At 56.1% G+C, this 18,036-nt stretch overlaps 1 protein-coding gene and 1 long non-coding RNA gene across 10 annotated transcripts; one reads left to right on the forward strand and one right to left on the reverse strand.

Annotated features, from left to right (window-relative positions):
* Window positions 1–6,555: 6,555 nt before the first annotated feature.
* On the reverse strand, window positions 6,556–10,783 carry LOC146402469 (leukocyte immunoglobulin-like receptor subfamily A member 6). 9 transcript variants are annotated; one of them, XM_084962035.1, is made up of 8 exons: window positions 10,676–10,783; window positions 10,414–10,576; window positions 10,173–10,208; window positions 9,719–9,768; window positions 9,262–9,567; window positions 8,759–9,040; window positions 8,199–8,498; window positions 6,556–7,928 (listed from the first exon to the last, which is right to left on the reverse strand). In XM_084962035.1, exons 3-8 carry the CDS (start codon window positions 10,190–10,192, stop codon window positions 7,750–7,752), a joined length of 1,137 nt encoding a protein of 378 aa, XP_084818161.1. In that variant the 5' UTR covers window positions 10,193–10,208; window positions 10,414–10,576; window positions 10,676–10,783; the 3' UTR covers window positions 6,556–7,749. The 9 variants fall into 9 exon arrangements, with proteins under 9 accessions (XP_084818161.1, XP_084818159.1, XP_084818158.1 ...); XM_084962033.1 differs by having other exon boundaries at window positions 6,556–7,193; window positions 9,719–9,883; XM_084962032.1 differs by having other exon boundaries at window positions 6,556–7,193; window positions 9,719–10,000.
* Window positions 10,784–10,872: 89 nt separating this feature from the next.
* LOC146402470 (uncharacterized) lies at window positions 10,873–14,644 on the forward strand. Its single transcript, XR_014806689.1, has 2 exons — window positions 10,873–11,068; window positions 12,436–14,644. It is a non-coding gene; the product is annotated as an uncharacterized LOC146402470 (long non-coding RNA).
* The last annotated feature ends 3,392 nt before the right edge of the window (window positions 14,645–18,036 follow it).

The following is an 18,036-nucleotide window of genomic DNA, read 5'->3' on the forward strand; positions in this document are numbered from 1 at the left end:
CTGAAGCTCTGATTTCAGCCTGGGAGCCTCCCTATGCTGTGGGTTCAGCCCCAAAATGAAAAATAAATAAATACTAAGCAAGAAATTTAAAACATAGTGAATTTCTTTGGAAAAAAGGGATTGTAGGTTAAAGCAAATTTTGGCGTATTTGTAAAATGTCATAAAGCAGGTCAGGTTCACCAGCTGCTGTTGCTTCAAACTTCAGTTAGAGGAGAAATGAGTCGGGGTCTAACACTCAGCATCGTGTTTATAATGAGCAGTGACGTGGAGTTCCCGCTGAGGCGTAGGGGTTGGTCTCTGCAGAGGGGCCGGTTTGATCCATGGCCTGGAGCAGTGGGTTCCACACCAGATTTTGTGTGTTGGTTTGCGTTTTAGGGCCACACCCATGGCATATGGAGGTTCCCAGGCTAGGGGTCGCATTGGAGCTGTAGCCGCCGGCCTACACCACAGCCACAGCAATACCAGATCCAAGACAGGTCTGTGACCTACCCCACAGCTCATGGCAATGCCAGATCCTTAACTCATGGAGGGAGGCCAGGGATCAAACCCACAACCTCATGGTTCCTAGTGGGATTGGTTTCCACTGAGCCACGACAGGGAGTCCTACACACCAGATCTTAAGCCATGGTCTGTTGCTGGCCACTTGGGTTGCTCCTGTATCTTTCTGTTATAAATAAATGCTGCAGGAGTTCTCATTGTGGCTCTGTGGAAAAGAATCCGACTAGTAGAGTTCCTGTTGTGGCTTGGTGGTTAACGAATCTGACTAGCATCCGTGAGGATGCAGGTTCGATCCTTGGCTTTGCTCGTTGGGTTAAGTATCTGGCATTGTGATGAGCTGTGGTGTAGGTCACAGCCATGGCTTGGATCCTGCATTGGTGTGGCTGTGGGGTAGTCCAGCAGCTACAGGTCCAATTCTGTCCCTAGCCTGGGCACCTCCATATGCCCAAGGTGTGACCCTAAAAAGCAAAAAGTAAAGCAAAACAAAACAAAACAAACCATCCGACTAGTATCCATGAGGATGCAGGTTCGATCCCTGGCCTCACTTAGTGGGTTCAGGATCCGGCATTCCCATACACTATGGTATAGGTTGCAGATGTGTCTTCAATTCTGCACTGCCATGGTTGTGGCATAGGCCAGCAGCGGTAGCTCCAGGTCAGCCCCTAGCCTGGGAACTCACATATGCCTCAGGTGAGGCCCTATCTGAGTTACACCGGGCCCCACACACCCTCATGCCAAAGCCACATCCAGGGAGAGAGACGGGTCCAGGGCAGGCAGGTGAGGATGCAGGGCAGGGCCAGGAGCAGCCTCGTCTAATGCCAGTTCTTTTTTCTGCAATGTTGTATTTGTATCCCTTTGGTTCACGGCTGGGGCAAAGGGTCCAGGGTGGTTCGAGAGCTGCCTCGTGTCTGCAGAGAGACTTGAGGCAGAAGCCCAGGCTCGGGCTGGTTCCCAGAGGCTCCTGGGGGCACCTGAGGGGGAGGCTTTGCAGGAGAAAGTGGCCCGGCCCAGCCCGGGGGCGGGCAGCCTGCAGAGGGCGGTCAGGTGGTGGCCCATCTTCCTGGTGAGTTTCACCTGCTGCCCAGGGAGCGACTCCACAGGAAGTCAGGGAGGTGGGCGTGTGTGTGGGGGGACCCCAGGGCCTGTGGGTCCAGAGGGCCTGGTTCAGGTCTTCTCCAGCAGCTCAGCAGCTTCCGTGGCGTCCTGGGTTTTCGCCCCTGCTCCTGAGGCGGCTTCTGCTCCTCCTGGAAGAGGCTGCAGCCCCCTTTTCACCACTGCATTTTCCGGAGAGCTCGGCACCCTCGTGCTTCTGCTCAGCAATTCATGGGAGAATTTTCCACACCCTCCCGAGCTGCGTCGTCACAGTGGACAAAGAAGGCCAGCGAGAGGTAGGTGTGAGATGTGGGCAGATGCCTGTTGACCAGGCGGTCGATGGTGGCCTCCACCTCGGTGGAATGATTCTGACGCATCTGGGCGCTCCTGGTGGGTCAGCAATATGGAGTGCAGCTCAGAAGATGGTGTGGGCTGGTCCTGGAGGCAGAGGATGGGGGAGCGGTTTGTTCCAAGGCTGGGACTGGGAAACGCTTGGAGGGAGGTCGGAGGCTGGAGGGAGGGCGTCCCTGGGTCTGTTCCGTCCAGACACGGCTGGAGCCGAAGACCCAGCTGAGGGGCCAGTGAGAGCACTGCTTTGGTTCCAGTTCTGACTCTGCTCTTCCTTGACCCTGTGGGCCTTGGGGAGGTCACTTCCCTTCCTGCGACTTGTCAATGCAGCCTTTCTTCCTCCCACCATCCAGGCCGTCAGCCAGGGATTATGGAGCAGGTGCTATATCCAGACATGAGCTTCCTTGTGAAGGTGGCCAGGTCCTTCCCTGGACTCATGAGCTCTGATAGTGACAACAGGCAGTGCGTGTGTCGGTGATGGCTCTGGTTTGGTGACTTGTGTAGGCAGAGAAGACAGAGGACAGCGCAACAGGAAGAGGTGAACATCCAGTCGCCTGGTGATGCGTGAGTGTGGGGACTTTTGCAGAAGGACAGACCCAGATGGACAGAGGTGAGCACAGGTGCAGTGAGGGGCTGGCATCCTCGACCAGGGAGAGGGGAGGTGTGCCAAGGGCTGGAGCCATCAGGGCTCCTGCCCCCCGTCCCACAGGGTCAGGGGCCCCTGCAAGTGTGCCTGGAGTCTGTCCTTCAGGCCACAGCCTTGAGGAAGGAAGGTATGGAGACGTGGCTGTTTGGACGGGAGGGCAGCAGGATGTGGGAGTACAGAGTGAGACGGCTCCAGCATCAGTCTGACCACGAAGTGATGCCTGGATCAGTACCTGAGTGGTGTGTGTGCATTTCTCAGGAAACCCTTAAATGAATCCTACAACAAGCACATTCCCTGTGGAACGGAGTTCTTTGTTGTCTTCATGGTCTGGGAGGTTTGGGCAGGAGTCTGTGATGTGAAAACCAGGCTCAAGGGTCGGCCCTTGAGAACCACACGTGATACCTCTGGTTGTGTGTGTCTGGGGAGAGGAGATGATTCCTGGGTGAGTTTGGCCTGAGGGAGGCGTCAGCTTGGCTGGTGCTGGAGAGGTCAGCTCATTCTGACCACCAGCCTCGTGGGATGTCAGGTGGGGGCCCTTGGAGTTTCCTGAGGGCAGGTGGAGACCCTGGAAGGATGCTTTGCAGGGGCGGGTCCTGCGGTAGTGGAGGTTGGGGCCATGCGAAGCAAATCCCGCAGCTGGGCATGAGGTCCTGGGGCAGGAACGCCAGGAAGGAGGCTGCTGGGGTCGCACCAGCACATCCTCCTGCGTCTTGCCCTGAGCTCGACTGTGGTGTGGGACCAGGCCGGGGATGGGAAGGGCTCAGGGCCAGGCCTGTGGGCTGGTTTGTTGTCTGTGGGCTGGGAGAGGGCGAAGACTCGAAGGCCCCTGCGGCGTCCCTTTGTTGGGCTAGAGGACAAGTGGGGCCATCGGAGGATGGAGGAGCCCGGGGCAGAAGGGGCTCAGGGAGGTGTTGATGCTCCTGTCCTCTGACCCCTGGAGGCCCCCCTCCCTCCTGGGCTGAGTGTGTGGTTGTGTTTCTCCCAAACCCTTGCCCTTTCCGATGTCCTTGTTGCTCTCAGCAGCAGCCCCCCCTCGTCATCCCTCTGCATCCAGACCTAGAGTCATTTCCCGCCAACCGCTTGCCCCCGGCCAGTCACTCCTCCTCTGATGCTGTCGGCTCCGTTTCCATGCTGTGGGCAGAGCACCAAGTGGCGACCAGGAGCTGTGGTTTCTCTGTGTGTGTCTTCATCAGTGTCGGGCTTCTGGGTGGTTGTCCTGTTGTGTTTCTGTGAATTACCCGGCGAGCCCACCTGCAGACGGGCTGGAACCTGCTGGCTGTGTTTTCTTGTCCTTTCTCTTTGTGGCAGGCAGGGCTCTTCCCCTGAGACCCAGCTCCTGTAGCCATCGGGGGTCACATCCGGCTGTTGGAAACTGTGGGCTCACACTTGGACAGCAGCTCTCTAGTGCGCAGGAAGCTGCACGATGGAGGCCACAGCTAGAGGTGGAATGCCTAGGTCATCCGGTCCTCCCGGGTTCCAGCTTTTCAGGATGTGCCCACTGGCTGTGGACAGAGGCTGACGCAGTTCACGTTCCCAGGAGCCGTGTGTGTGGGTTCAAATCTCCCCACCTGCTCCTCGCCAGTGGTTAATCGTTATTTTGACGATTTGGTCAGTGTGGTTGGTTTTAGCTGGTATTTTCCTTGGTGTTTGTTGCATTTCTCTAATGGCCAGTGTGCTGAACCCCCTTTTCTGTGCTCGCTGTCCCCTGGGTATCATCTGTGTGGAAATGTCTATTGAAGCCTCTCGATAATTTTTTAACATATTGGGTCATTTCTTATGATTGAGTTACAGGTGTTCTTTCTCTCTCAGGATCCTCTACTCCGATGAGACAGAGGGTGTGCAGGCATTTTTTGAAATTTTACCTTGTTCTTTAAGCTCTTTATTATTTTTGATGCATGTATACTTTATATTTTGAGGCGATTCCTCTATAATTCCTTACGTGGCCTCTCTAAGAAATGCTGTGAAGTTCACAGTTACAGTGACTTACTTCTGTTTTCTCTAGAAGCCTTTCCGCTCTTCCACTGATCCATTGGAGCTGATTTGTGGGTATGATGAGGGTAAGGCTCCAGCGTTGTTCTTCTGCAGGTGGAGACCCCGATTTCCCCGCTCCGCTGGTTGAAGAGAGTGTCCTTTCCCCACGAGGGAGTCTTGGCAGCTTTGTAAAAACTCAGCTGATCCTTCATGTGGGTTTGCGTGTTGTCCTTCGGTTTTATTGCGAGCGTGCATCCTGGTGCCGGCACCATGGTGCTGAGATCCTGCGACTCTGTTGTAGGATACTTGAGGACGTATGCGGTGTCCAAATCCGTTATTCTTTGTCAAGATGGTTCGGCTCTTGTGGGTCTTTTGCCGTTACCTTGTCTTAAAGAAATGGCTTTTGTTTTATTTGATTTTTAAAAAAGTTTATCCGAGTATGGTTGAGTATGTCGTGTTAGTTTCAGGTGTACAACGAAGTGAATTGCATCTGTATGTACATATATACACCCTCGCTCAGATTTTTTTCTTTGGTTTCATTTTTAGAGCCACATTTTAGAAATATGGAAGTTCCCAGGCTGGGGTTGCATCGGAGCTGTTGCGCCAGACGCCTCCACACCCACAGCCACGCCAGATCGGAGCTGTGTCTGTGACCTACAGCACAGCTTCTGGCGATGCCGGGTAGTTAACCCACTGAGCGAGGCCAGGGATCCAACCCACATCCTCGTGGAGACGAGTCGGGCCCTTCACTCGCTGTGGGTGCCACCAGAGGCAACTCCTCCGGTTCTTTAGTATACAGTTAATTCCAGATGATTGAGTGGATGACCCTATGCCTTTCAGGCTCCCTGATGGTTGTTATTTTCTGTGCATGCAGGTTAGTCCCAAATGCCTGATTCCTCTCCCAATGTTTCGCCTTTGGAAACCTGAAGTTTGATTTCTGTTGTGTCCGTCTGTGTCTGTTTTGTAAATGCATTATTGATACCATGTTAAAACCGAGATTCCCCGTGTCCATGCTGTCTGTCGCATGCTCTCTGTCTTTCTCTGTCTGAGTCACTGACCTCCGTGTGCGCGTCTCGAGGTCCATGTGTGTTGCTGCAAACAGCACTCTTCCATTCGGCTTCCCTCCCTGAGCCTCACCCGTCGTATCCACGTACCGCGTCGTCTTCTCCCTCCTCTGCCGACGACCATGAGGTTGACTGTTGTAAATGGGGCTGCGCTGGACACGGGGGTGCGTGGATCTTTTCAAATGATGGTTTTCCCTGAATGGATGCCCAGGAGTGGGATTGCTGGGTCCTGTGGTGGTTCTATGTTTAGTTTTCTGAGGAACCCCCATACTGTTCTCCATGGTGGCTGCACCAAGTTACCTTCCCACCAGCACCGTAGGGGGGGGGGTCCCTTTTCTCCACAGCCTCCCCAGCATTTATTTTTTGTGGACTTGAAGAAAATTTTAACTAATTTATATATATATATATATATATATATATATATATATTTGCTTTTATGGTCGAACCCATGGTACAAGGACCAGGGGTCAAATTGGAGCTTCAGCTGCCTGCCTACACCACAGGTCACAGCCACACCAGATCCTTAACCCACTGGGCAAGGCCAGGTCTCGAACCCGTGTCCTCATGGATACTTATCAGATTCACTTCCCCTGAGCCCCGACGGGAACTCCCATCACACAACTCTCTTCCCTGCTTCCCACCTCTGCCTTCAGTGCGTTTGCACGGGCACCCTGACGGTGGCCAGGAAGAGACAGTCTAAAGAGAGACAAAGGCCACGAGGATGGGCTTTTGACAAATGACATATTCTTAGGGTCCGTTTATCAGCACAGCACCTGGCTGTCACCTCAAACACCAGGGTGTCCCTGCAAAGTGCAGGTGTTTCTGGAAGAACTGCACTGGGTGACATGTGATGAGGAGGGGAGGGCTGGAGATTCCAGAAAGGGCTTAAGGGAATCGTTTTGGATTCATCCGTTCCAAAGAGTACTTGATTCTTCCTCACTTGTTCAGTTCTTTCTTTATTTTTATTTATTTATTTGTTTATTTTTCTCTCCCTCTCACTCTTTTTTTCCCCCTCTAGTTCAGTTCTTTAAACAATCTTTTGCTTCTGGCTGCAGAGGTGGAGGTCAGTAGTACACGTGAGAGAATGTGGAATTAAATTAAAAGACAAATATCCCCCATGAAATTGGGCCAGAGCATGCAGGTGTGTCAGGTGTGGGGACACACCTGCCGTGTGGGCTGTGCCTCATGTCCCAGGTGAGAGAGGACAGGCCGTCAGGGAGAGGCATCCGTGGAGGAGGAGAGCACCTCGGTGTAACAGAGGCAGAGCCCTGCACGGGGACTCCCCAGTCCTCCCCCTGCACCCACACCCTGTCTCTCCCTTCATGGTCTCAGCAGGCAGTTCTCACAACATGGCAGATTTTTTTCCAGAACCTCCTGGGCCCATCGGGTCATTGCCTAGGCTCTGCCACTCTGGACGGTGCCCTGTGGCCTCTGTGCTCAGCTCATGGCCATGTCTTGGGTTTCTCCATGGCCATGTTGAGCCTGGAAGAGCAGAATTCCGAGGCTCAGCAGGATCAGTGCAGCCGTGGCCATCCGGACGAGGTTGTCCACTGTGTAGTCTTCAGGGGGAGAGGCTAGGGGTTGTGGACAGAGAGGTCGCAGAGGTGAGGGCAGACCCCAGTCCCCCCAGAATCCTGGGCACAGCCTCCCCTTTATAGGACCTGCACCCCAGAACCCAGCCCCATAACTGAGGATTCCTCCTCCTCACCACTCGTGGGATCTGAGTGGTTTTGTGATGGGCGGATGGTGTCTGCTGGTCCTGAGAATCATGAAGTGGGGCTGTGAGTGTGGAGTTGGGGACACGCAGCCCTTCCCTGGGTTCTGTGTCCCCCTCTGTGGAGTCTGCCCTGTGTCCCCTCTTGTATGAATGTCTCAGACGTTTCTGGGGTCAGGACCCTGTGCTGACTGAGCTCCAACAGGGCAGACTCGGGACCCGTCCCCTGAGACCATGAGCTCCCGTGGGTCAGGAGGGTGTGACAGCCCTGCTTTCCATGACACACCCCCACCTGCAGCCGACCCTCCCTTTCCCCTCTGCAAGCCTGACTCTGTGAGCCCATCCTCAGGGCAGGTGAGGGGCGCTGCTTCTCCCAGGCTGAGTGCCTACACTCCCTCATTGTGACCCCCTTTCCATCACCCTCCGACCCTTGGTGCCTCTGGAGTCCTGTGGTCCCCCTGCATCTCCTGCCCAAATGCCAGCCCTCCTGAGAGACCAGCCGTGCTGGGGTCTGTGATCTTGGTCCCTAGGCGATCGAGGCCTCTGCTCACTCCGTGTCCTAGTGTTGTTCTCCCCATGTGAGGGGCTGCAAGGCCTGCAGACCAGGGGATCGAGAGGTGGGTCTCTAGCATTTCCCCCTTTGGGTCAGCCCTGAGTCCTCTAGCCTCCCGCTACTCTCCAGGAGCAATGTTGGACCCCAGCAATGAGGATGCAGCTGGTGGGGGGAAGGGAGTTGCCATCCCTCTGAGAGTGGCTTCCCCTCCTTCTCTGACCTCCTTACTCCCCCCCAAGCCAAGAGCTGCCCTGGGGTCATCAGCACCCTGAACTGACCAGGACCCAGAGGACCAGGTCTGGGGTTCCTTACCTGAGATCAAGAGCTGCAGGGGGTCACTGGGGTTTGACAGCACGTAGGGGGAGGTGCTCTGTGAGCCATAGCACCTGTAGGTCTCATTGTGGGCTGAAGTCATAGGACTCAAGGTGAAGTTGGCCTGAAGGGGTGCTGTTGTGTTCTGCAGACGCAGGCTCTGGGCAGGAGCCAGCGAGCCCTCCTTGAACAAGTGGAAGGTGTCCAACACGATCTCAGAGTGACACTGCAAGGTCACGTTCTCTCCCCAGGACACTGAGGTCCCTGGATGGGCTGAGAGGGAGGGTTTCCGGTACATTCCTGGAGGAGAGGAGGGGGGATGTATAGAGAGCCGCCCCTGCCACACACCCTTGACCCTGAGCTGAGGGGCACTGTCTTCTCTCTAGGGACCCTGTCTGGGACCCCTTCTCAGGCCCTCTGTGTGGGTTTCTTATCTCCACATTCCCACCCCCTTTCCCTTAGACCACTGCCCCTTCTCAGCCTCTGCTCCAGGGACCCCATCACCACTGTGTATCTCCTGGACAGAGAGTCTGGCCATGGGCAGGATAGGGGCTCCTCACCCGCGATCAGGATGTCCAGGGGGGGACTAGGGGCCGACCACGCATCGGAGAGGTTGTGTGCAGCGTAGCACCTGTACCGGCCCACTCGGGTGTGGCTCACACGACCCAGGGGGAAGTTGGGGCTGTGCTGGCCATTTAGGTGGAGGGGAGGTGTGCTTCCCTCGTCCTTGGTCAGTGCGAATCTGCCAAAGCTGGCATCTGAGCGACACTGGAGGGTCAGTCTGTCTCCGAGGAGCACTAGGGAGCCCGGCTGGGCCGAGAGGGAGGGCTCCTTGTACATACCTGCGGAGGTGGGGATGTTGGCCCTGTGGGTGGTGCACCCCACATTGTTCCCTGGGGCTGCAGGGAGAGTTTTCTCTGGTCCTCCCCAAGCCTCTTGCCCAAGGTTCCCCCCAGGAGGCCTGTGTCAGTCCCTTCCCTGGTGCCCCCTTAGCCCCGGGACTGCACTGGGCACCGAGCTTAGGTCAAGGGTCCAGGAAATAGATGGGGCTGGGGGCCCTCACCTGTGACCTGGAGATGCAGAGGGTCACTGGGCTGAGACCACAGGTAGGGATCGGAGCTGGGAGAATCATAGCATCTGTAGGTGCCCCCGTGGGAGGCGTTCACGGGGCCCACAGGGAAGAGGGCCTGCCTCTCTCCCGAGTTTCGGAGTTTCCCCGGTGCACTGCGTCGGGGTGCGTCAGCCCCTCCCTCCTTCAGCAGGTGCAGCATGCCCGATGTGAACCATGAGCTACAGGAGAGGGACATGTTCCTTCCTGACGCCATCACGGGGCTGGGGTGGGCTGAGAGGGAGGGTGCTGTGTACAGTCCTGAGGGGGCAGGAGGATGGTATTAAAGGGGGGCCTTCACCCCACTCCCAAGCTGTGGGCTGTGGGGTTCAGGCCCTCTGAGCCCACAGTCTGCTCGCCCTGCCTGTGAGGAGGAGCCCCGGGTGGGAGGGACCCAGGTCCTCCCTCTTACCTGTCACCACGAGGGCCAGGGGGTCACTCCGCCTGGATGAGCTGTTCCTGCTGTGATAAGCACACTGGTACTGCCCTGCATGGCGGGAGCTCAAGGATTCAAAGCGGAACCAGGCTGTACTGGAGGCCTGGGGAGCTTCATCCTCCCAGAGTCCAGAGTCCCCCACTTTATACAGACGGTAGACCTCAGCCTGCGGGGACCCCTGACACCAGAGGGTCACAGGGCTCCCCTTGGGGACAATGGGTCCCGGGTCAGCCCGGATGGAGGGTTTGGGAAGGACCCCTGGAAAGGAATCAGACCTGGAGTGTCAGGGTGCCCTTCTCCCTCGGCCTGTCTCCACAGGGGTCAGCCCAGGGCCCTCCCAGCCTGGTCACCATCAGCCCCACCCGCTGTGCCCCCCTTTCCCTAGGACAGAAGGCTGGTTGGGTGGAAGCAGGAGGTCTGGGGGACTCACCTGCCTGGACCTGGCCCCATGGGCGCCAGCACAGCCCTGGAAGAGAGTCCCCGTGAGCCCCACCCCTCCACACACAGACGCTCCAGGTCTGGTCTGGGGCCCTGGGTGCTGGGGTCAGATCTGGGGCTGAGCCCATCCCCCTCTCCAAAAGTTCTCCCCTGACTGAGGCTCCTGTGTCTTCAGGTCTCCAGGGCACAGCTCGGCGGGAGAGAGGCCCAATCCCTCCTTCCCCATGGCTCACCGAGGCAGAGAAGGGCCGTGAGGCTTGGGGTCGTGCTGCCGCCTCCCATGGTCCCCAGCCGTTGAGGTGACTCGCCCAGTCCTCAGAGATGCAGAGTGTGTGACCGAGGCCCAGGCTCCGAGTTGCTCAGCGGGGGTTCCTCCTCAGCCGGACTCCGCTCTCCCTAGTGGATGTGGCCGAGGGCCGGGCCATCTCTGAGCACCTCTGAGGCCACCTCTGAGCCTCCCCGCTTCCCCTCCAGGGTCTGCCCTCCGGCCTCCACCTCCTGCCAAATCCCCATCCAGAGAGCGCCGTTGTCCCAGACCCGGGGGCCAGAGGCAGCGGCAGGGCCCAGGGCTGCCCCGAGCTGTCCGGTTCTCCCTCTGCCTCTGACGTGGGCCGTGGGATCTGCGGCAAGAACTTCCCTTTCCTGCGCTTCTGCAAATGCACGCCTTGTTCCTGCCTTGCATCAGCGCGTCCTTTCGGTTGGTATTTGTTGAGCAAGGAGCACGTTCGTTCAGGACGGCTGACACTGGGCTTTCCCTGGACTCGCGGGGCTGAGATGAATGAACCCAGGCATCACCGATGCTTCCGTGGCCACAATTGGGTGTAGTCTTAGGAGACTGTTCCAAGGTGGGAAAAAACAAGAAAGCAAGACCCTGCGCATCATGAGTGGGTGAGTGTCATGAAGCCTGGGTGCAGGTTGGGAAGTCGCCTCCTGGTGGCTGGATGCTGGGGGTGGGGGGGTGCGCTCTGGGCGGTCCTGGTGGTGGTGGGGTCGCCTAGACCAGACAGGTCTTGAGTGGTTCTCAGGAGGGAGAGCAGTCAGGCCCCGGGTCATGCAGGGTCTTGAACACTGTGTAAGTATTTTGGGGTTTCTCTTGAAAGCACTGGGAAGGTTTTCGTCAGTAGAGAGTGTGGACAGATTTCTCTTTTAAAAAGGCTGCCACCGAGTTCCCGTGTGGCTCAGTGGAAATGAATCTGACTAGTATGCACAAGGATACGGGTTTGATCCCTGTCTTGCTCAGTGGAGGAAGAATCTGGCATGGCTGTGAGCTGAGGTATAGGTCGCAGACGCGGCTCAGATCCCCCGTGGCTGTGGCTGTGGCTGTGGTGTAGACCAGTGGTTGCAGCTGCCATTCAATCAATAGCCTGGGAACCTCCATAGGCCGTGGGTGCAACACCAAAAAGCAAATAAAAAATAACAAAAGTCTGCTACCATGGAGGGACTCTAATGCAGGAGGGCTCCAGTGATAATTAACTTCTTAAGAGCCCACCCCCAGCGTCATGATGGCTCCTGGATGGTGTCTTGATCAGTGTTTTAGGTCGTTCCCCGTGGTTTTCTCATATGACCCTTCCCAGGAACCTGTGGCACAGAACATGTTCTCGGTGTAGTGGAAAGCAAAAGGCAGGCTTCCTGGTCCGGCAGCCAGGCAAGGCTGTGGCCCGTTCAGACTGGCTGAAGGTGCCGTGTGCGGGGGCGCAACGCCCAGGGAGCTCGGGGGTGCGCGTGTGTTCTCGGGGAAGGGTTTCCCTGGGATGGGCTTGGCTGAGGAGGGGGCGCTGTGCTCCTATGGGTGGGTGTGGTTGGGCTCTAGGAAGAGGCTTTGGAGGTGGGAGAGGAATGAGCCGGAGGGAGCGGGGGCCTCCTTTGGAGGACCAGGAAGGAGGCGGATGTGCCAGCATAGATGGGAGGTCTCGAGTCTCCCGGGGGTCAGGGACCTTGTGGAACAGGGCCCAGGGGCCCAGCGGTGTGGATTCGGGGGTTGAGTGTGAGGTGGGGCAGAGGGGGATGCTGCTGGCGCTTCCAGTGTGGGCCTTGGTTTTCTGGAGGAGCCAACTGGGCCGCCAGCAGCGGGAGGAGAATTCCCACAGGAGCGGGGCCAGGTGGGAGGACGGAGTGCCAGCCCTTAGAGGAGGGCACAGCCCTGCCTCCTGACCTGGGGTTGTGGATTTTCTTCCCTCAAGCACTTCCCTCCACTGAGTTCCTTTTTTTTTTTTTTTTTTTTTTTCCTGCCTTTTTTTTCAAAACTGCTCCTACAGCATATGGAGGTTCCATGGTAGGGGTCGAACTGGAACTGAAGCTGCCAGCCTATACCACAGCCCCAGCAACACAGGATCCGAGCTGCATCTTCAACCTTCACCACAACTCAGGGCAACACCAGCTCCTTAACCAACTGAGGGAGGCCGGGGATGGAAGCTGCGTCCTCCTGGATGCTGGTTAGATTCGTCATCCGCTGAGCCCCAGTGGGCACTCCTTCCCTGATGTCCTTGTTTCTGCAGTTCAGCACCCGCTGTTCTCATCACCCTTCTTCACGACCTCTGAGTCCTTTCTGCTCCCTCACTGCTCCTTCCTCCCCGGGCACAACTCCTGCCTCATCGCAGACCCGAAAGCTGTCTCCAGGCACTGGGTAAAATCGCAGGCTGTAGGAAAAGCCGGTTTTAACAAAGGAACCCAGATCAGGCATCTGTGAGAGCCTGGACCGTCCATCTCCCCGCAAAAAGAGAGTGACGTCAATGAAGACAAAATAGTATCTGAGGAAAGAAAGAGCCGGTCATCTTACAGGTTTGTTTAAAGCCACGAATTTACGCGTCCAAGAAGCTTCGCAAATGAAAACCAGCACAGGCTTTATGAAGTCCGCTCACCCATCACAGTCATAATGAAACCAGTGGAAACGATGAGAAGCATCCAGAGACAATGACATGTTCCGTCCAGAAGAGAAGCGGTTCGGACAATTCGAGCTTCCACCTCCGAAACCAGTGCTGTCAGCAGAGGGGGCATTCTGGAGAGACGGAACGGGCCGGCCTGGGAGTCTCCTGGCGACATTCTTGGGGCGTGAAGGTGAAACGGGCATCGTCAGAGGGAGGAATGTGGAGAGACTTGGTGCCCATGAACCTGCTCAAAGGGAAATGGTGAGGGGGAGTCTTCGGGCGGAAAGGAAGCCATTCTTGGGGGCACTTGCAGCGTCACCAGTGAAGGGAGACCCCCAGGTGGGCAGTAGAAGGTGCAGGTAATTGCCTGTGGTCTCCCCTCAGGTCTTTGAAACGCATGGGGCTTTTGAAAGCAAACATCGCGTGTGGTGGGGAGTTTGGTGCATGCAGACGAGGACAGAGCAGCTACAGCAAGAGGGCGGGGGGTGCAGGGGTCTTAGGATGATGTGGGTTCTGTGTTTCTCTGAGGCGCTGAGAACATTCGGTCTGACATTGGGCGTGCGTATTATACCTCCTGGTGCAGCCACTTGCACAGCCCAGCAAGAGCTACAACTGGAACACCAGTGGATACAGTGGATACTAAGAAATATTCCCAAAGCCAGAAGGAGGCAGGAGAGGGACACTCGAAGAGCAAACAAGAGCAGGGACAAGGAGCAGAACGAAGGATGAGTCTTGATACAGCCTCGATGGTCATTCCATGACCTGTGAGCGGTGACAGCACCACTAACTGGTGGACATCGTCAGACTGGGCCAAGAATTAAAGGGCCCCATTTGGGAATTTGGAAATTAAAGGGCACCCTTCTGCCTAATGCACAAGGCAAAGAAGACCTCAGGGAAAACTGGAAACTATTTTGAACTGGATGGAAATGAAAGTACAGCCCCCTCGTCTTTGGGGGATGCAGCCAAAGCCGTGTTTAGGGGGAACGGAGACCAGCACGTGTTGGTGGAAGGTCCAGTGTCCACACTGGGGCAGAGGCTGGAGAGCAGCCCCTGAACCAGCGGCCCCATCCCCTGGTTACCAAGGGCCCTGTATGTGGTGGGGCTCTGGGGGATGGTGACACCACAGTCAAAGCCCCAAGGGCTGAAGTTCCCATTGTGGCTCAGTGGTTAACGAATCCAACGAGAAACCATGAGGTTGCGGGTTCCATCCCTGGCCCAGCTCAGTGGGTTAAGGATCCAGCGTTGCCGTGAACTGAGGTGTAGGTTGCAGTCGCAGCTCGGATCCCGCATTGCTGTGGCTCTGGTGTAGGCTGGCGGCTACAGCTCTGATTAGACCCCTAGCCTGGGAACCTCCATATGCTGTGGGAGTGGCCCTAGAAAAGGCAAAAAAAAGACAGGAAAAAAAAAAAGCCCCAAGGGCTTTGTGCCCACCCCTGTGGACACGTCTCCTTCCTTGAGAGCCTCTTCTCCTCCCTGAGTCCAGGGACGTCTCTCTGTCTAGCCTGTTCTCCTGCCCACGAGTGTAGTATCCTGTTCAGCCCCCAGATGTCTGCGCATTGGAAGCATTTTCTAAATTTATTCATTAAAATTTCTTTTTGGTCTTTTTGCCATTTCTTGCGCCGCTCCGATGGCATATGGAGGTTCCCAGGCTAGGGGTCTAATTGGAGCTGTAGCTGCGGGACTACGCCAGAGCCACAGCAACGCAGGATCCGAGCCGCGTCTGCAACCTACACCACAGCTCACGGCAACGCCGGATCCTTAACCCACTGAGCCAGGCCAGGGATGGAACCAGCAACCTCATGGTTCCTCGTCGGATTCGTTAACTACTGCGCCACGACGGGAACTCTTTTTAAAATGTTTTACTATAGGCGACTTAACCGTGTTCTGTGGCACAGCAAAGTGACCCGTTCATATGCATTGGTTCTTTCCTTCACATCCTCCTCCAGCATGTTCCGTCACACGTGCTCAGAGTCCCATCCCCGGGCGATCCAGCCGGATTCCACTGCTTACCCACCCGCATGCAGCAGCTGGCATCCAGCAAGGGTTGAATGCCTTTGCTCTCCTTAGCATTTGCAGAGCCCCGAGCATCACTGCTCCCCCCAAACCTGGCACTGCCCAGTGGTGACTCAGGCCCTGACACTGTAGACGACAGCTGAGGGTGTCACTTTGTTGGGAGGGCAATATCGTGGGCCACCTACGCCGTCATGGGGGCTCACCTTGACCTCTGGACCTGTTCGTGGCTCAGGTTTACCTGTCTCCCAACAGTGGGTTGCAGCCTTGTGACTTGGTGGGGATGGCAGTGCCCAGGTCGTCACGGGAAGCTCCATTCGCACAGACGCCCGATATCTCTTTCCGTCAGTGTCTGTCGGGCACTGGGGGCACATCAGGAGCCGTGTTGCGATGGCACCTGGCTTTCCGCTGCAGGTGATGGATGAGATGACCTGAACCTGCAGGGACCGAACCTCCCCTCAGCCCCTGGGCTCCGTGAGAATCGCCAGGCCTCCCAGTGCCCACGGGTTCGTCGGGTCCTGGACGGTAGCCCGAGGCTACGGCAGAGCCCCGTTTCTAAAACCGTGGGCTCCCCTCAGACCCACTCCGGTCTCAGTCCCTTGAGAAGTCCCTTCTCCTCTCAGGTATGACACCTGCTGCTTCCACAGTCCAAGGATGCGGACCCAGAGCTGTGCCGCTCTCTGTGCTGGGTGTTGCTGGGTGCAGTGGCGTGTGCCTTGCTGGAGGGGCTGTGTCTTGGCGGGTCTCAGAGAACAGGCCCTCTGCCAGGATCTCTGCTTTGGCAGGCTCTGAATCCTTGAATTTCTTTTTTTCTTAAAAAAAGAGTTGGGGCTCATGGGGTTAAGACCCTGACTAGTATCCATGAGGACGTGGGTTCGATCCCTGGTCTCACTCAGCGAGCTAAGGATGTGGTGTGGCTGTGGCTGTGGTGGAGGCTGGCAGCTGCAGCTCTGATTGGACCCCTGGCCTGGGAACCTCCATATGCTGCATGTGTGGCCCTATAAAAAAAGGAAAATAAAAAAAAAAAAAGACCTGCCATCACTCCCAGCACATGGAGTCTGTCTCAGGGCAACGCGAACACCCCACCCTCTCCTCCTCAGGCCCCGTTCACAAGACGCCATCAGCCTGGTGGACCAGTGCTCAGGGTCCCTGGGCTATGCTGTGACTGAGGGCAGGTGGATTTGTCCCAAGGGTGAATGTGTACTGTCCCCCCTCCCAGGTGAAGAGGAGCAGCTGCTTACTTCCTGGGGGCACAGCTGCAGTCATGTGACCAAAGGCTGCCCAGTTCTCTCCTGGGGTCGGTATCCATGCGGCACAGCAGCTGTGACAGGGGTGGGTGGGCGCTGGGTGAAGTCACGGCACTCCACCATCCAACACCCCCCTTGCTTGGCCACGCCCATGGCCTGCAGAAGTTCCGGGGCCACGGATGGCATCCATGCCACAGCAGTGACCTGAGGCACAGCAGTGATAAAGCCAGACCCTGACCTCGCTGGGCCCCTCGGGAACTCCCATCCTCAGGTACCCTTGACCCGTTCTGTTTCTCAGGGGCCAGGCTGCTGTCGTAAGCAGGGCTCTGTGGGCCCCCACCACCACCTCTCTTGGGTGTGTGAGGGGGGGCCCTGGTCCCTGCTAGTCCACCTGAGTGAGGGCTGGTTTGGCTTCACCGTGCAGGGCCTGTCGGAGTTACCTTGTCAGGGATGAGATTCGCTTTCCTGTCTTTCGAGACTGACTCTGCTTTGGACGCTGATTCCGTGACTTTGTGGGTCAGTGTATCCTTTGAAGGCTTAAAAAAAAAGTCTGTGTTACATCTGTGTGTGGGCACATCCTAGGGTTTGTTTGGCCTCCTGAGGAGGGCACGGCTCTGGATGCTTCTTGGTTGTCCCAAGGGCTCAGCCTGAACTTGAAACACCTGTCGTCACCGTGCTGGCTCTGTGAACTGAAGCCAAACTCTCATTTACTCTGTTTCTTAAAATGATCGTAGAGAAACCAAAGACGCTGGAGTTCCCGTGGCGCAGTGGGTTACGAATTCGACCGTAGGAGTTCCCGCTGGGGCTCAGGGCTTAAGGAACCCGACTTGTCTCCATGAGGACTCGAGTTTGATCCCTGGCCTCGCTCAGTGGGTTAAGGATCCAGCATGGCCATGGGCTGTGGTGTGGGTGGCAGACGTGGCTCGGATCCTGTGTTACTGTGGTGTAGGTGGGTGGCTACAGCTCCGATTTGACCCCTAGCCTGGGAACCTCTGTGTGCTGCAGGTATGGCCCTAAAACGACAAATGACCAAAAAAAAAAAAAAAAAGTGAAAAACCAAACCAAACCAACAACAACAAAACCAAACCAATCACCCCCCTCCGCCACAAAACCGGTGTACACCCTTCAATTAAACAATAACGCTCTTGGAAAACTGTCGCTAATAGACTTGCTCAGTCTATCAGCTGCCACAACCCTTCAATTTAAAAAAAAACAAAAGAAAAAACTTCATTTCTAGGAAGTGCAGTGGTATAGAACACAATAAAAGGAGATATGCCTGTTTCTACCTTATACATGTCACACCAGGAGTGTAGCTCTGCTTGATGGGGGCAAGGTGGGGAGACACGCTTCTGTCTCCTCCTGGTCCTCGCCTGCAAGTCTGAGGTGCAGCTGATTTGTATGCATCGAGGAGGCACTCGGGGACATGAGGTAAATATTTTCAAATGAGAGGGAGAGATGCTTAATCTTATTTTTGATTTTCTGTGCATGCAGCGTGGTAATCGTGAGCCATAGTTTTATTCCATCCCTCGGCACTTATCAACTTTGGCAAACTTTATTTAATGGCTTGGTTCTTCCAGTGTCCTGCCGAATAAAAGTGTAAGAGGGAACATTCTTGACTCAGCCTTAACTGCAAAGACAGATTTCACATTATTTACCTTTAAGACATGATCTCTGGTGTTCCTGCTGTGGCACAGTGGAAAGGAATCTGAGGAGGAACCGTGAGGTTGCAGGTTCG

This window comes from Sus scrofa, chromosome 6 (assembly GCF_054392235.1).
Source record: "Sus scrofa isolate SSC_HxYL_T2T_F1_AM1 chromosome 6, Sscrofa_HxYL_maternal_Yorkshire_Landrace_v2.0, whole genome shotgun sequence".
In the NCBI taxonomy this organism is placed as follows: Eukaryota; Metazoa; Chordata; class Mammalia; order Artiodactyla; family Suidae; genus Sus; species Sus scrofa.

Excerpts from the sequence above, each read along its gene's own strand:
- LOC146402469 (XM_084962031.1), bottom strand. The coding sequence starts at position 10,462 with ATGGGAGGCGGCAGCACGACCCCAAGCCTCACGGCCCTTCTCTGCCTC. Across the intron at positions 10,001-10,172 it reads ATGGGGCCAGGTCCAGGCAG|GGGTCCTTCCCAAACCCTCC; the intron begins GTGAGTCCCCCA and ends ATTCCTTTCCAG. Across the intron at positions 7,929-8,198 it reads CCTGCAGCTCTTGATCTCAG|GCCTTGCAGCCCCTCACATG; the intron begins GTAAGGAACCCC and ends CCTGGTCTGCAG.